General features: G+C 32.2%; 1 protein-coding gene across 1 annotated transcript; it reads right to left on the reverse strand.

Moving 5' to 3' along the window:
• Positions 1–15,477: 15,477 nt before the first annotated feature.
• Positions 15,478–16,407, reverse strand: LOC149196536 (uncharacterized). The gene has a single exon (XM_089408319.1). It carries the CDS (start codon positions 16,405–16,407, stop codon positions 15,478–15,480), a length of 930 nt encoding a protein of 309 aa, XP_089264445.1.
• Positions 16,408–17,767: the final 1,360 nt, after the last annotated feature.

The raw sequence follows: 17,767 nt of genomic DNA on the forward strand, positions 1-17,767 counted from the left end.
TAGTACTATAGAAAAGCCAAGGAATTCTATGAGCTTAAAATGCGATCGATGACAAATGAGGAGTATATGACTAAGTTCCTGGAAATATTGAGGTATGTATCATATATTAAGGATGGGAATACTAAATTTTAGAGGTTTGTGAGTGGATTTCGATTAGCATTTAGAGATCGGATTGAGTATGATGAGCCTCGATCACTTGAGCAAGTTATTGGGAAATTAAAGCATTGTTATGAATAGTCAAAGTGTAAGACATAATCTCAACAAGGATGCAAAGGGAAAGATAAAGGTAAAGGTAAATGGTAGCCAAAAAGAACAAGGCCTTAGAATGCATAAGAGAAAGAAAAAGTTACACCTTACAAGAAGTTCAATGTAGCTAGACAGGGACATGGGCCACAACCTGGAGGGTTTCAAAACAGAGGTGACGGTACTAGACAGTTGGAATGTTGGATATGTTGTAAGGAGCATCTCAAGAGAAATTGTCTGGAATATCAGGGTGGTATGCTTCATATTTATAGTGCACAGGAGGCACAGACTGTTGGGGATGTTGGGCGGAGAATTCCTCATATACACATAGTGTTGAATGATAGGCAGGTAGATCATTGAGAATCTATCATTGATATGGATGGTAAGATTTGTGATAAATTTGTTGATATTTTGATTGACCCTAAATCTAATTATAGTTATGTTAACCCTCACTTGGTCGATAAGTGTGGTTTTAATAAATAAGTGCATGTAAAATTTGGGTTAGTGCAACTGGCTACATGTACCAAGAAGTGAGTTCATCATTGGGTAATATCTTGTCCATTTGAGTTGAATGGTATGTCTACATCAGCACATTTGAATATACTTTCATTGGCCTCGTATAGCATTCTTTTAGGTATGGAATGGTTGTATATTCATAGGACCAAAGTGGACTGTTATGACAAAGAAATTGAGTGCTCGGATGATAGTGGAAAGCAAATAATCTTAGAGGGTAAGAAGAGAAAAGCACTAGTTAGGATGGTGACATCTATGCAGGCAAAGCGCAGTCGCAGAAAATGGTGTGTATTATTCATAGTACACATTTCTAGTGATAAAGGAAAGGAGGATGAGGATGGAGAGATATTAAGAAGTTACTCGATCTTAAAAAAGTTTCAGGATATGTGTCCAGTAGATAACTTATAATTGTTGCCTCATATAGAAGTGGAATTCTCCATTGAGTTGGTACTAGAGGCAGCACCAGCATCAAAGGTGCGTTACAGGATGAGCACTCTAGAGTTAGTAGAACTAAAGTTTAAGTTGAAGGAAATTATTGACAAGGGATACATTAGGCTAAGTGTATCACCGTGGGGAGAACTGATATTGTTTTTGAAGAATAAGAATGGTAGTCTCAAGTTGTGCAATGATTGCAGGTAGTTGAACAAGGTGACCATCAAGAACAAGTATTTGTTACGGAAGATTGATGACTTTTTTGATGAACTAAAGGGAGAAATAGTGTTCTCAAAGATTGATTTTAAATTCTGATATCAACAGGTATGCATCAAGGAAGAGGACATTTACGATACAAATTTCCGGACAAGGTATGGACATTACGAGTTTGTTGTGGTTCCACACGGTTTCACTAAAGCCCCAATTGCATTTATGTGTTTGATGAATAGTGTGTTGCATCCTTATCTAGACAGCTTTGTTATTGTATTCATTGATGACATTGGATATACTCCAAGAATAAGGAAGAACATGTCAAGAATTTAGTAGCAGTGTTGAGATTGCTAAGAGAGCATCACTTGTATTCTAAGATTAGAAAATGAAGTTTGTTTCAGACAGAGGTGCACTACTTGGGACATGTTGTTTCCACGGAAGGTATAACATTGTATCCAAAGAAGATAAGAGCTATCATGGAGTGGTAAGCTCCTAGAAACATGGATGAGGTAATATTATTTATGGGGCTAGGAGGTTCATCGGGAACTTCTCCCATATTACATATCCTATTACGTCACTGCAAAGGAAAGGTAAGAAATTTTAATGGACATAGGAATGTGCAACAAGTTTTGATAAGTTGAAGTCGTTTTTAACAAATGCTCTAGTGTTAAAGATTCATATCCAAAAAAATAGTTTGTAGTGTGTACAAATGCTTGCAAGAGAGGGATTGGTGGAGTCCTTATGCAGGAGGGACGGGTAGTATGTTATGAGTCATAGAAACTAAATGAGCATGATAAAAACTATCCGACACATGATCTTAAGTTAGAAGTGAAAATTCATGCATTGAATATGTTGAGGCACTATCTTCTTGGTAGGAGGTTTGTACCAACGAGTGATCACAGTGGTCTGAGATATTTGTTTGACCAACTAAATCTGAATGTCAAGGAAGCTATATGGTTGTCCATGATCAATGAGTTTGACTTTGAGATCAAATACATCAAGGGAAAGGAGAACATGGTTCCAGATTCTCTTAGTAGGTGGGTACAAGTGAATCATGTAGCTTCTATGAGTTCTTATGGGTCAGAATTAGAGGATCGATTTCATAGGAAGGTTAGTAGAATGGCAGGTATAGAGAGCTTATTCACAGGTTATAACAGAGTATAGGTACAAGTACTGGTACTGGTACAAGTATAGGTACAGGTGTACAGGATGAAGACTATCATCTCTCAACTGATTTCCTAATCAAATTTAGGGACATGATATATGTTCCAGATAATAGCAAGCTCTAGAAGGTTATCTTGAGGGAGTTTCATGCGAAATCATACTAAGGTCACCCACGATACTAGAAGACATTGATAAGGGTAAAGATGTTTTATTATTGGGTGAATTTAAAGAAGGATGTGGTAGATTTGGTGGCTAGGTGTTTGGACTTTCAGTAGTTAAAGGAAGAATATAAACATCCATGTGGATTTCTACATACAATTTCGACTCCAAAGTGGAAATGAGAGGTCATCTCCATGGATTTCATTACAAGTTTGTTGAGGACATCTAAACATCATGACTCAATCATGGTTGTGGTGGATAGGTTGAATAAGGTAGCACACTTCCTTCCAGTGAAAACTGTGTATTCACTTAGTGATGTGGCATATGTGTTCATCAGAGATGTGGTCAGATCGCATGGTGTTCCAAAGAAAAATTTGTCAGACACAGATGAAAATTTCACTTCTGAGTTTTGGAAGGATTTTTTTGTAGATTTAGGTACAAATTCGGCCTTCAGTACAACTTATCATCTGTAGACATATGGATAGACTGAGAGGGTCAATAAGATATTGGAGGACATATTGATTATGTATGTGATGCATCAATAGAGGAGATGAAAGGAGTATCTTCTATTGGTTGAGTTTTCTTATGACAATGGTTACCAGGAGTCACTAACGATGAGTTTGTTTGAGGCATTATATGGGCAAAGTTGTAATACTCCCATCATTTGGATGATCTGATGAACAGGGTGTTGATTGGACCAAACGTATTAGCAGAAATGGAATAGGAAATCCAGGTGATCAAGAAGAATCTAAACGAAGTAAAAGAGAGGAAGAAAAATTATTCGGATTAGAACATGTTGTTTAAGGAGTTTTAGGTTGGGGAAAAGGTGTATTTGTGCACCAAGCCAAAGAATATCTCCTTTTGGATTGGATTTTGTGCCAAGATGGAACCTATTTTTTGTTGACCTTTCAAGATTCTTGAAAGGATTAAGCTAATATCATATCAACTTTCACTACCTACGACAGTGAAATTCCATGACGTTTTCCATGTGTCATTGCTTAAGAAGTATGTCAAAGATTTTTATCATGTGATTGACTAGTCTGTATTGCAAGTGGATTATAAACGAGAATTCCACCCAAAAACACAGTGTATATTACAGAGAAAGATTCTCATTCTCCATAACTGAGCAATCGAGAAAGTTAAAGTGCAATGGAAGCAGTTTGGGCCCAATGAAGCTACCTGGGAGATGGTAGATCAGATGTGAGCTATGTATCCTTCTTTATTCATTGGTTGAGTGAATGTCCTTGATACATGTTTTGGTATATGTTTTGACGTAATGTTTGGTATATGTATATATGTATATGGATGTAAATACTGCCATGAGCTAGGTTTTAAAGCTCCATAAGAGGTATGGTGTCATGTCATTTTGGTTGTCATGTTGTTATGGTTATCATGTTGGCTTGCTTCTCAGTAGGTTTATCATTATAAGATATTGTAGCGGGCTAAGTTATAAAGCTCCATAGGAAATATGTTTTGCTTTCAACAATATTGTTGTTTGTAGGTGTCATTCAACACCGAGGATGGTGTTCCACCAAAGGGGAGGGTTTTGTAACAACCCTAGTGAAAATTCCACATAATAAAAGTTAATAAAGGAAAAATAATAACCACGATTATGGGACACTTATTCCAAGTCGAAGATTGAGCAAAAAAATCCTATTGCAGGTGTTGATTTGGTTTATTATGGCTAAGGAAATTGGAAAAGGATATGGTAAAGGCTTTGGAAAGGAAAAGTGGCATTAATTGGTAATTTATTTATGAAAATACGGGGAAATTATGAGAAAAGGAAGGTGAAAGGTCACATGTTGCATTCGAGGAGGAAAATGAAGGAATAATAATGGAATTGAAGAAAATAGAGGCCACATTAATAAAAATGCTTATGAGGACCAATTCATGGCTTTTTTCAATTCAGTTTTGGAGCTCCTTGTCTATTCTCTCTCTCACTCTTGGACACTTAGAGTTTCCTTGGAGAATTTTAGCTTTGGATCAAGACACGAAAAATAAGGAAAAGAGGAATCAAAGATCAAGCAATGAAGATAATGATCAAGTAGCTACAACAGATTTACTTGTAGGTATTGATTTTCATGTTTGATTTCCTTGCTAGATTTGGCATGTATAGTTCTGCATGTGTTTTCTTGGTTCTATTCCTATCATTGGCATGGGTTTTTCCATTTGTGACATTGTTTCTTAGCCTTTCCTTGGCATTTCCGGATAGCCATGGTGTGATGTGGTTTTCATGTTAGGTTGAGCTAGATTTCTGGATGGACTCGAAGTTGAGTGGGGTGGTCTTATGATTATTCATAAGGCCTAGGAATACCATGATGGGATACATGGTAAACCCTGGATGTGAACACCTCAATTGAGCTTAGGAATCCCTTGATCAATGAATGGAGGGATACATGGTAAAACTCTATGTGGTACCCTTGATTGGGCCTACAAATTTGTTGTTGGGATACACAATAAATATTAGAGGGTGGATACCTCATAGGACTAGAAGTCCTTTGGCCTGTAATGGTGGGATACGTGGTATAGATGAGAGGATGAGACAAATAAATTCCTCTTGGTTTAGGTGGAGAGAGCCAGTGGCATCCATGCTTGTTGATGGCCTAGTGATCCAATAAGGATTGCGGCAAAGCCTATTTCCATTTATGAGGGTGAGGTGGTTTAGCCTTGGGAAGCCCTGGTTGGTTCTTTTGGTTTGATTCCCAAATTCATGCTTGGAATATGGCACGGGGATGATTCGCTAAAGAGAGATTTGGCTCAACCAATCTATGGTCGGGTAGAATGTGGTAGTCCCATATCGGGTTGGCTTTTTCATTCATTAATACGAGTTATTTTCCTTGGTATTTTATGTGTAAATGTATTGGATTCTATGTAGCATTTATGGTTGATGTATCCTCAGTATTTCTGTTGTTATATGCTAGTTATGAATGTGTGTATGACATTGAAAATATATGGCTCTCGTCATTTTTTTATTTTTAAATGAATGAGCAATGACTATATGACCCAATAGATGATAATATAGATAATGTTACAAGGCATCAATGATTCTTAATGATTCTCATATAAGTACGAGACCCATATGCTCAAATATATTGTTTAAACCTGTATAATGTATATTCGTGGCATGTTTGACAAAATCCCTATCATGGCTAGTAGGGGTCCAATCAATTTTATGTTCATTAATTTGCATTGGTATCATTTTTTCTATGTTTTATTTCAATTCTATAAATTCCATGAAGTTTTTGGCAGTGATTGGGTCCTATCCCTAAAATTTAGCATTAAATCTTCCAGTGCCTCGCATAGCACTGTCATAAGAATACTATGGTTGCACTCACGCAGGCTCATGGGAGAGACAAGGGCTCTTAGTCACTTGGAGGGATTAGCAAGAGAGAGATTGGGGCTCTAAGTCCTTGAATTGTTGAGTTCCCTCAGGAGTTGATCACTTGGAAAGGTGGGTAGCTGCTGCAGATAAATGTGTGAGGAGGGTGTTACAATGCTAAATAGGGCATGAGAGCATGCAAGAACCGGAAATCTAAATCCACCAAGGCATATATCAATAATGTCCACTCTTGAAATCATCATATAAAATCAAATATTGAAATCAGATACTAATCTAACTTGTTTAAGTAAAGGCTACTTTCATAATATGTTATAGAAACTAATCTTAATAGCATACAATGAATTTTAATTTAAGAACACAAATGACAAGGAGTAGGGTTATAAATACAGTAAAAAGATGTCTGAAGGCATCAAATGTCTTCAGTGAAATTCATCTTGAGTACCTACCTACTCACATGCAGATCCATAGGTTCTTTCTTTGATGGACCCTTTCCAATTTTAACTATCCTAGGACCTTGACTTTCCCTAATATTAACCTATTTGTGGCCATCAAATATGCCAAGTTGCTTCGTTTTTATTTTTCGATTACTAACTTGTTGAGGATTGACCTTGTTTATAACAAATAATCCATTTTTTTATATAATTTTTATTTTTCTATATTTCTCTTTTCTTCTTGGTTAGTTGTAATGGCAATAAGTATGTGGAAAAAATAATATTTCTTGAGTTGTTAATTAAGAAATAATCAAATATATTATTTATCAAAAGTTTAAATCTAATATAGTATGAATTTTTTATTATTTAAATCATATTTATTACTAAAAAGAGTTAAATTTAAACTAGCACAATAGTAAATAAAGAGCCAAAATAGCACCAAAATGTTACATCTTTATTACTAGAAAAAATTTCGCTTTGCCTTTTTAAGGGATAACTTCACAAGCCTTATTTTATATTTCTTGATCCTCATCTTTAGATAGAGAAATTTATAATTTAAATTGGTATGAATCACTATAAATATTAAATTAAAATTGCTTGAAAATCTCAAAACTTTAGTAATAAATTAAGTTTTATAAAAATAGATTTTTATTTAATATAAATTAAATATCAATTAATTGTAAAAATAATTGTCTTAAGTTTTTTAAATTTAGATTGAATTTCATAAACCATATTGAATTGTTAAATTTTATTTTTGAATAACTTATTATTAATAATATTTTATATTAAATTGAATGAGTTACACATTTTCGTGAAATTAAGAACTAACTAAATTATTTTACCTTTAATTATTTTTTCCTTGTGAATATTGAAATATTTTACTAATTAAGTTAGAATGCATATGAATGAGCTATCTAAGCAATAGAAAAATATTTATCGTAGTTTTACAATCATAGTTTCAACCATACTAAACTTTCTAATTTTTAAAAATATCTTTGCAGTTTTTCAAAAATAAGTCGATTTGCATGCAATTATATATATATAAGTTTGATATAAGTTCAATAATACATAATATATAATAAATGTTATTCATAAAAATAAACGTCATGATGATAACCATCTCACAAACATAAACATCATCTAAGATACACATTCAAATTCACTATCATCATATAATTATATACACCTCTAACACATATAAATTTCATTATCTAGGAGATAAATCTAACAATCTAACATAGCATCATCACCATGATCACATCTAAAAAAACACAAACATTGCAATCTAACATCAGCACCATGCACATCCTCAAATTATTATACATATAATGTCAAATAACTTCTCTCACATACACATCCATCTACAAGCACATTAAATGAAAATATCTAACATGACCTAATAATATACATTTCACCACTAACATATAAATTAATTACATAAACATGAAAAAAAATAAATGCACCATATGAAAATAATTACATTAAGTCAAATAATTGCAATCAAATATGAGATACAACAAAAGTAGTAGTGCCATCCTAGTCTACAACAAAAGACGATGGATGGTTAACTACTCGCTCAATATCTGTCAAAATATGAGTCAGAGGAGGAGGAAGTTGGTCTACGACAAAATATGATGGATGGTCAACTACTGCATCAACATCTGTTGAACTTTGAGGTGGAGGAGGAGGTGGCTAGTCTGATATGTGAGGAGAAAGATAAGGCACATCCTCTAGCAGTAGCATCTGATCATCAAGTGATTGAGGAGCATGTGTACTACCAAAAGGATCACCCACACCCTGACCATGATTCAATGCAGTAGTTTTACCAAAAGAATCATGATCACCACCCTCATCATCATGATCTGATGTATTTGTCGCTATAGACCTCACATTCCTCATTGCTTCTAGTAGCCTAATAGGTCCAATGATATGATGCATAAGGGACACGCATCTTACGTGGATAGTCTCTGTAGAGATCCAAGAACTAAGCATCTGGGGTGATGTCTCGAGCACTCGCATGGTGGAATCCCTTCTCAACTAAAACTCTATCCAATATGTTGCAGTAGTTTATTGTGGGCCTCACCCATGTCCTCATCTTCTCCATCTAGTGGGGGAGGCATGTCCCCATGGAATTTGTTGATTTCTACAAAATATATAGTACACATAAATAATTAGATGATTTCATTAAACAATTTAATAAAGCAAGTTAAACAATATGCCAGGATAAATTTTATTCTAATTAATTAAAGCATTAAAATGAAATTAGATTAATATAAAGAAAACACTAATATTACATCTATCATTTGGAGGCTTAGCCGATGTGAAGAGGATTCTGGGAAACTATCTCCAATCAATACTCGTGAATGGAAATGACAACAAGAAAAATGCATGGTCAAACTCACTAGCGAGTAGCACCAGTGCCACAGAAAAAATCATGGTCAGATATTTTGGCAGACCCCTCTTAGGCATCATCTAGCCCAACATTCGCATCCGGACCTCAGTCATCAACCTAGGGCAACGATGTCAAATGTAGGCCTCATCTCTGGAAACCTCTCAAAAAATAAACAAAAAAATCTGAACCAAAAGGGAAGCTCTCCATCCCATGTATCATCAGACGTAATCTATCTAAAGCCTTACAAAACTGCCTCAAAAAAATGGTAGACCATCTAATACATCGTGACGCCTAAATAAAATAATCGACATAATACAAGAGAGGGAAACTAATGTACTTTCCATTATTTCTAAAGTGTGCAATGGTGGTGACTAATAATGAGAGGCATCTAACCTCGTGTGAAACAAAAGAATAAATCCACAATTATCCACCATGCACCTAAAAATTTGTTGGATGAACTACATGAGGCCCAACATATCTCTATGTGTATGCAAGCTGACTCTCTATTGGAATCCCATGGAGGACATCAGGGAACTAGGTAAAATCCTCCCTCTCATAGATAGTTTAGTGATAAAGTATATGTCCTCCTCAGAGGGCCTATACCACACCTCAGTACCCACATGAAAACCATGTACCAAAAATCTCCACAGATGTATCAGATGCACCAACAAGGCAAAGTGTGCCTTCAAGGATGTAGTCTCCCATAGTACTTAAGGAGGCCTAAATTCCTCAAGAACGCTTGGGTCACTACGTTAATAGGGCAAGGGTATAAATCCTTCTTCCTCTCTTTGGCCTCCCATGGTCAGACCATATTTTATTGGTCTGCTTTTTAGTCCTGCTCCTATTGTTGCTCCCTTTGTCAATGTCTCTTCTATATTATTGACATATAAAATACATCAACCTCACACATAAAATACAATTTTTTAATTAAATAAAAAATGTATTTATAAATATGGAAACATAACTTTCAATTAAATAATTGAAAAACCTGAGTGCACCCAAAAAATAGTAGAGAACCGACTTCGGTACGCTATCAAATACAACCGCACTGGAATCGGTGCACACATATGTATGACGCACTGTTGTTGGTTCACATATAAATTTTCATCGCGATGTGTCTCACTTATGCACCAAGCTATATCTTTTAATATTATTTTTTCAATCCATTAGATAAATAGAAACACAGTAGGCATAACCTAAAAAATGTACACACTAACTTATAATTTATAGCTTTCCCTAAGTGTTTTCATTTACGAATAGTTTCGCAACAATAGTAGTTTGTTATTTTCACGCACTGAAGTGTGGTGTAGCCTATAAATTTATAGGGTGCCTAGCGATTCTCTTTAGAGGACGCATGATGGCGTTTTAATAAATTAACAATATGAGTGCTTTGTTGGAATATAGCACCGATTTTTTTTTTTTTAATTTTAAAAACTATAGTAGTGATCCTTCTAGGAATGCACCAAGGCGTTTTAATACAATAGGGAACCGATGCTACGGGTGTATATAGAACTGACAATTTTTAAAAGTTAACGTTTTTCCTGTGTTATCGACTATTCAAGTACTGGTATGTTTTTTTATTTAGCACATTGTGTTTTGTTATTTAAAAAAAAAACTTTCACAGTGCATGATGCTCTATCCAGAATCAATGTTTGTATGGATAGTAAAGCACCGATACATTTGTATATAGTAGATGCACTGTCAAAAAAATATCCACTAAAACTCCTTCCCACTCACCTTTGGTAGTGACCTCTACTACAAACATCTACCCGCTCACCTCCACTACAAACATATTTTTTGGGCTATCCTAGAAATAGGTCTTCTTGTTATATGTATAGGGGAAAAAGGGTACAATTATAATGAATAGTACATTGAAGGAATATAGTCTACTATAAAATGTAATATAACGATATTAATATCTAAGGATTAATAAGAAATTTGATATGCTTAACATGCTTTAATAAAAATATGGAAGAATTTTTTTATAAAATAAACAATTCCTTTCTTAAATAAAAATAATAATTTGTTTAAAATAGTAACTAGTTTTACTTCCATAAAAGCTATCACCCTCTTTAACATTAACATTTAACATTTTTCCTCAAAATTAGGTATTGGATTTATAGTTCATCTCTTCATCATGTAGCTTGAAACTAGGTTGGCACTTGATTTTTAAGAGGAAATACAATCATAGAAATTCATTGGTGTACTATTTTTACTATTTACAAATAAGAAACAAAATATTTTTACGAGATCCTAGTATATAACATTCACATGTGATACGAATGTTGGGGGGTTCATATTCTAAGTTTGGATATCAAAGTCATAAATTCATATTTTTATGTAAAATAGAACTTGGTAGACATGTAATAAATTCATTAAAACATAATTAAAGTTGACTCATTCAATAAGGAACCTTATAAAAAGAAAAAAGAAGAGATTAAGATCAAGGAGAGGTCCCAAAACTCGCTTCATTGCATCTAATAGCTTCTTAATGGAATAATTATTCTCTCTCTCTCATCTAATAGCTTCTTAATGGAATAATTATTCTCTCTCTCTCTCTCTCTCTCTCTCTCTCTCTCTCTCCATATTTTTGTGATGTATTCATTTATTTCACTTTTATCAGTTTTCTTGTGATTAATTTCATGGCATATATGTATGTTTTCTCTCCTCATGAGTCAACACTCAATCCTCCTAATTCTTAGGCCCCAAGATCTGGATCATTAGTATCATAGCACATTACCACTCAATGGGAAACATGGTTTGAAAAAAATTGGTTTCAAAGTATTGAAACAATATCCAACCTCCTTCTAATATCTTTGAAGTCTGTTTGTTGGGCCATACACTATAAGAATCACAATTGATAAAAAAGAATTATAGGTATTTCTAGCCTCGTACCTTCATTCTCCACTGTAGGAGAATCCTTACATGGATTCTATACATCCATTGGTCTATGACACAGAGGTTCCATGACCTTTGTATCAACCCATGGTTCTGTACACACCATTGGTATCCTTTGTGTCTCTCTGCACTTTATGCTCTTACATTCATTTCTATTTGAAATGTCATTATAAACCAAGTATCTTATATCAATGGAAATGTTTCTTCAGTACCTAAAATGTATCTTTAAAGGAATTTGATTTAATCACATATAGTAAAGTTATCTACAAAGTTGTAGCAAGATATCTATTGCTAGAAAAGAAATGTGTCAACCTTTGATCTATGGCTACTACTTGTACAAACATTTTAGAATATTTGGTGGAAGTTAAATCCATACTATTCACTTAATAATTATTGATAATTGAATTAAATTATAGAATCCTTATTCCAAAATAAACATGCTTATCTACCTAATTAAACAAACAAACAAATAATCATGACGCAAATATCTACATGAAAGCATTTAAAAAAGTAAACATCATAGATTCATTTTAACCCAAATATATAAAATGAAAGAATAAAATTTAGTAAGATATACTACTTTTATCATTTAGTATGGAAAAAATAATAAGTAAAATGAAATTAAATGACACACAAATTAAAATTTAAAATGGATATACCCTAGTTGTAATTCTTTTATATAAATTAAGATACTCATAATATTTAATAAAATAAAAATTCTAATCATCAAATTCAAAAATACTAATATCCTTACCTTTGCATATAAAAATAATAATGTAGGAAAAATTAATTTATATGAATATCTTATTATTGACTTCATTAACAAGTACAAAGCATTGATACACTGAAAAATAGAGAATATGGAAATATTAAATTACAATCATAAAATTTAATAAATAGATGTAATGAGCCAAGAAATATAAAACAAAACAAAATTATTATATTAAAAATATATTACAAAGAAATCAGTAATATTAAGTTAATATTAATAATATCCTATTAATCAATATATGAAAGAAAACTAGTACTACTAAAATGTGAAAAACAAAGTTTATAGTTGTCCAACAAAGTTTATATTGCTTTTGGTTTTAAAAACTTTGAGTTCTATTAAAACTTAACTAGGAATTACCCTAAAAGGTGCAAAGCTACCCCGATAGGAGTGTTAAATTGGAAAAAGTTATAGACCAAAAACCTATATACACAGAAGATGTTTTTGCATACAAAAAGGGCAAGTTGTACCAACATATATCTCCTTGAAGGAATTGCATAAGTCCAGGAACTTAACACTATAATCCAACTAGTCATTGATTGATTTTTCATTTTTTTTCACCTAGAAGAAACCCCAATTCAGTTATTGTTTTGGTGACAAGAAATTACTCTAATCTCAATACTTTACATTATGTGAAAACAACATCCAAATTATATTTATAAATACAATAAAAAAAATTATGCAATATACAAAGGGAAAAATCATTATGCAACTTTATTTCCCATAATTAAATACATTTAGAATAATTCCTTAATACACAATTAATGAATAGTAACCAAAAACATACATCTAAGAAGGCTAACTCAATTGAGCAATATGTAGAAAACAATATATTGATTCATTTAAATCTCGTTCGTAAAGTCTTGGCAGCCACAACTGATCCTTAATCCAAGACATAATTGTTGGATGACAAATTATGGTTGTTGCAATAAAAAAAGTTAATTAAGGTTGGAGTGACCTGCTCTTGCTATGTTACCAAAAATGAGAAACGACAAGGGGACTAGGAGTTTGGAGGTTTAGCATTCAAAAAACTAGGAGAGAGAGAAAGAAGTATGAAAAACATAAAACAAAGCATTGATCATTGACATTATGGAATACTATGGTTCATAAGTAGTTGCTCATAGGCTTTAGCTACTCACATGGGCCATTCCTTAATACTTATAGTGATCAACAAAGCTTCCATTATTCACATGGACCAGTCTTGAATACCCATGTTTGATCGTCTAGGATGGCAAATAGAATAGTGAAGAAACCCTTCGGCAGATCCCTAGATATTTTAGAATGATTACATGATCCCACATACGTTGTATATATTTTTGGATACATTGTATATATTCTTGGATCTGACTTGAATAGACCTCAAATTTGGGTTTTATTGTAGCATTTGGCACACAACCAGTGGGCTATTGGTTTTGTAGTTAAGTAACAAGATGGTGGAGATTGAGTTGATCTCCATTAAATATAAAGTCAAAAATAGAAGGTTGTCTCAAACTATTGTTAACTAATTTATCAGAAAAAAACACGTTTCACTAAATTATTTAACTACTAATTTATAAAATATTAAAATAATCTTATACATTACTATTTAAATTTATAATTCCGTAAAAAAAATACACATTTTTAAATGTTAAATACAGTAAATCTACTTTTAAATAAATGCACAAATTTGAAAAAAAAAAACCAAAAAATAAAAATAAAAAACTTAACAATATGCTATACTACACATCAATGGTTGCAATTAAAAAATAAAATAACTTTAACAAAGAAAAACCCTAAATGATAAACATTGTTAAGGATATATTAAGCACTATTTGGAAACGAAGACTTCCATACATGATTTTTGGGAAACGAAGACTTCCATTCAGTTTCTGTAACAGAGTACTCTTGTACCATTCTTAAATGGATCATTTATTGGCTTAAGCTCAACGCACAAGCTCTGGATTTTTACACGCGAGACTATTTGTTTTGAATTATTGAATTAATAAAATAGTGAAAATCAATTGAATTCAAATGTATTTTAAAAATAATATTTTATTAATATAAAATTATCTTTTTAATAAATATTGCTTGAAAAATAGATATTGCTTGATTAAAAAGGTCAATAAAAAATAAATTTAAAATTTAGAAATAACAGAGATCAAATAAAATAAGCTTGCTAGCTTGTATCCGAAAGAGGGATCTTTGTATTGGGAAGTAGTCTTTCCAATGAGAGGGTAAAGAAGGGCTGGCAGGATATACATTTATCGAACATAAAATTATAGATAAGTTAGAGATGCAAATTAATGGTGAAGATATTAAAAAATTATGTTTGAGATCAGGAGGACAAGTGGAGGAGGAGGATATAATATTTCAGTGTATAAGATTGAATTAATAATTTTTTTTATTTCGTGAAGGAATTGAGAGTGAGAATTCATATAGGGTTTTTTCATTTAAAGGGGTATTTAGGGTTAACTAAATCTGAAATAATTTTGGTGATAATATTTTGTTATTGAGTAGATTATTTTTATATTCAACATAAAATTTTATTTTAGATATAATGTAACTTTGAAAGAAAACAACTCTTTTCATTTTGTATATAACTATTTTTTATTATTAAAATATTTTGTTATTGAGTAGATTATCTTTATATTCAACATAAAATTTTATTTTAGATATAATCTAACTTTGAAAGAAAACAACTCTTTTCATTTTGTATATAACTATTTTTTATTATTAACCATGTATGTTGTAGTTTGTTATTTTATGAAGTTTAAAATGCTTACATGTTTATTATTTTTGTAAGTTTTGAATACTTTTACCATATAAGATATTAACATGACAGATAAATTCTATAACAACCCTTATTTCCAATATTGGACATCCGGGCGTTAACTATGCTGCTAATCTTTTTCTATTGTGACAATATTCAAAAGAGTTGCATTTATTTTCATAGTCTCTGATTCTCCAATATTCGTTTCTTATGATCATGTGAATTAATCACGATCCATCCATCGGAATCCGAACAGTTCCGTGATAAAATGGATGCTTTATTATTCCCAAATTCTTTATCATTTGGATTAATCACGATATTCCATCCACCATCATTACTTTCTCTTGAAGCTGATGAATTATCATTGCTTACCAAATAATCCAACTCCAGTTCTTCTAACCTTTTTTTAAGCGGCAATGAACACGCCATTGAAATCAATGTGTTCGCATCCAAATCATCCTTCGGAAACCCTCTCAAAAACAGTAGCAGATTCTCAAAGTGCAATTTTAACAGATCAGTCTGAAAGAATTTTAGCAGCGCCAAGCCCACTCCAAAAACTGCCCTCATCCCCTTGCAGAGAAAAACATCCCAAATGGGAACAACTAATGACAATGGCAAGTCTGCGGAGAATGCAGTCATTAACCAACTGCTTGCATACATCGCTGGCGTGATCATCTGTTCCTCAAAATGGTTAGCCAGTTGGGGTAGTTGCTCCCTCAGAAGCATTTCTAACTGAAAAAAGTATTGGTGGAGTAGAGGCAGACCTTCCAGATACACACCTCGTATTTGCTTGCCTTTGAGCAGTGCCACCATAACCCAAAAGGCTTCTTCCTCATTCATGTAAAGCAGAAGCATTGCAGCTATGAAATTCATCCCTTGTGTATACCCCACCTCTGTGTCGTAAACTGAATACGCCTTCAACACATTGTAGAGAGACCGATGCCCCGGCCCATCTTTCCTTCGAAATAAGTCCTGCGATGCAAAAGTGCGAGGGATGTCTTTAACGATAACTTTATCTGATTCTGTTTTCACCGAAAAATCATTGAAGGTCCCGTCCGCCTGAATTGAACTGCCAAACGACACGTCGCGTTGAACTGTCAATGTCATGTGGCATAGGCCTTGTAACTTCAACAAACTCATCATTATCATCTTCAAACTTGGCACTCGCATGTTTTCTTTTGACTCCAGTAATTCTGACCAAAATATTACGAAAGAGGAGTGAATTTCGGCCCATTAATGAAAGTTAGTGGATGTTATATTGAAGAGAGACAAAGGTGCATAAGCTGACGATGATGAGCTGCTCTCATAAACAGATACTCTCACACAATAAGTCTGTCCCAGTGGATTAGATTGACACGATTCCCGTAAAACTCAGTGTTATTACAAAAAGAGATGCATTTATTTTGTGTTCCATTCGAACTTTATACGTAAGTTTTTATAGGTTATATGGTTGGACAGACGACGGCGTTTTAATTTACTAAACATGTAATTTTTTACTAATTTAAAATGTGGCGTTATTTTAATGTCGGTTTTAAAATAGACTGGATTTATTTTAATTTTAGATTTTTTTTTAGAAATCTGATAATTTGGAATAAAAATAGATTTAAAATAATTTTATCTAATTTTTTTTATATAATTACAATTATTAGTTTATTGATTTTATTTGATTTTTTAAATTTTAGTTATTTTTTATACAAGTTAAATGTTAAATACCAAATTATATTACAATATCTCCATTACTAAAAGAACACCATTAAATTTATTTAAGATTTACATTTATAAAATATTAAAAAAAACAATTAATATGTAAATTTTTGTCATTTAATTTTGGAATATGTATATTTTGTTTGTATGTATTTTAAAAAAATACATATAAATTAAATTAATTCATCTAAATTTTTGACAAATCTAGATTTATTTTAAATAAATTTAAACTATTTTTTAAAAATATTATTGTATACTTTTATATATATATATATATATATAATGATGTAATATAATGATGTAATTAGATTTTTCTAATAATATATTATTTTCATTTGAAAAATATAGTATTTATTTTTCATTTTGGGATATAAAAAAATTAACTATTTTAAATAAAAATAATAAAAAATATAAATTATTAAACAAATATATTTGTAATAAAATGATCTAAAAATATTTAACATGTTAATACACATATAATAGTTCATGATAATTCAAGCCCCAAGGGTTAGTTAAATTGGTCAAATAAGTGCCTAGGGTGGACTACGTAGCAGCCAACCACACTTGGAAAAAAAATGTTCATGATAATTCTTAGTTATTTCACTACATTCTCCTACTAAATGCATAAAAGCATGTATGTGTCCACTAACATAACTCAAAAGATGAAAATATACATGATTATGATTTACTAAATAAATAAAATAAAATGGGATAGCAGAATGATAAATTTGAGACTTTTGTAATCCATATTAATAAAGAGATT

The sequence above is a fragment of the Pinus tabuliformis genome, chromosome 2_2 (genome assembly GCF_031772625.1).
Source record: "Pinus tabuliformis cultivar Carrire ecotype Pingquan chromosome 2_2, CPIR1, whole genome shotgun sequence".
In the NCBI taxonomy this organism is placed as follows: Eukaryota; Viridiplantae; Streptophyta; class Pinopsida; order Pinales; family Pinaceae; genus Pinus; species Pinus tabuliformis.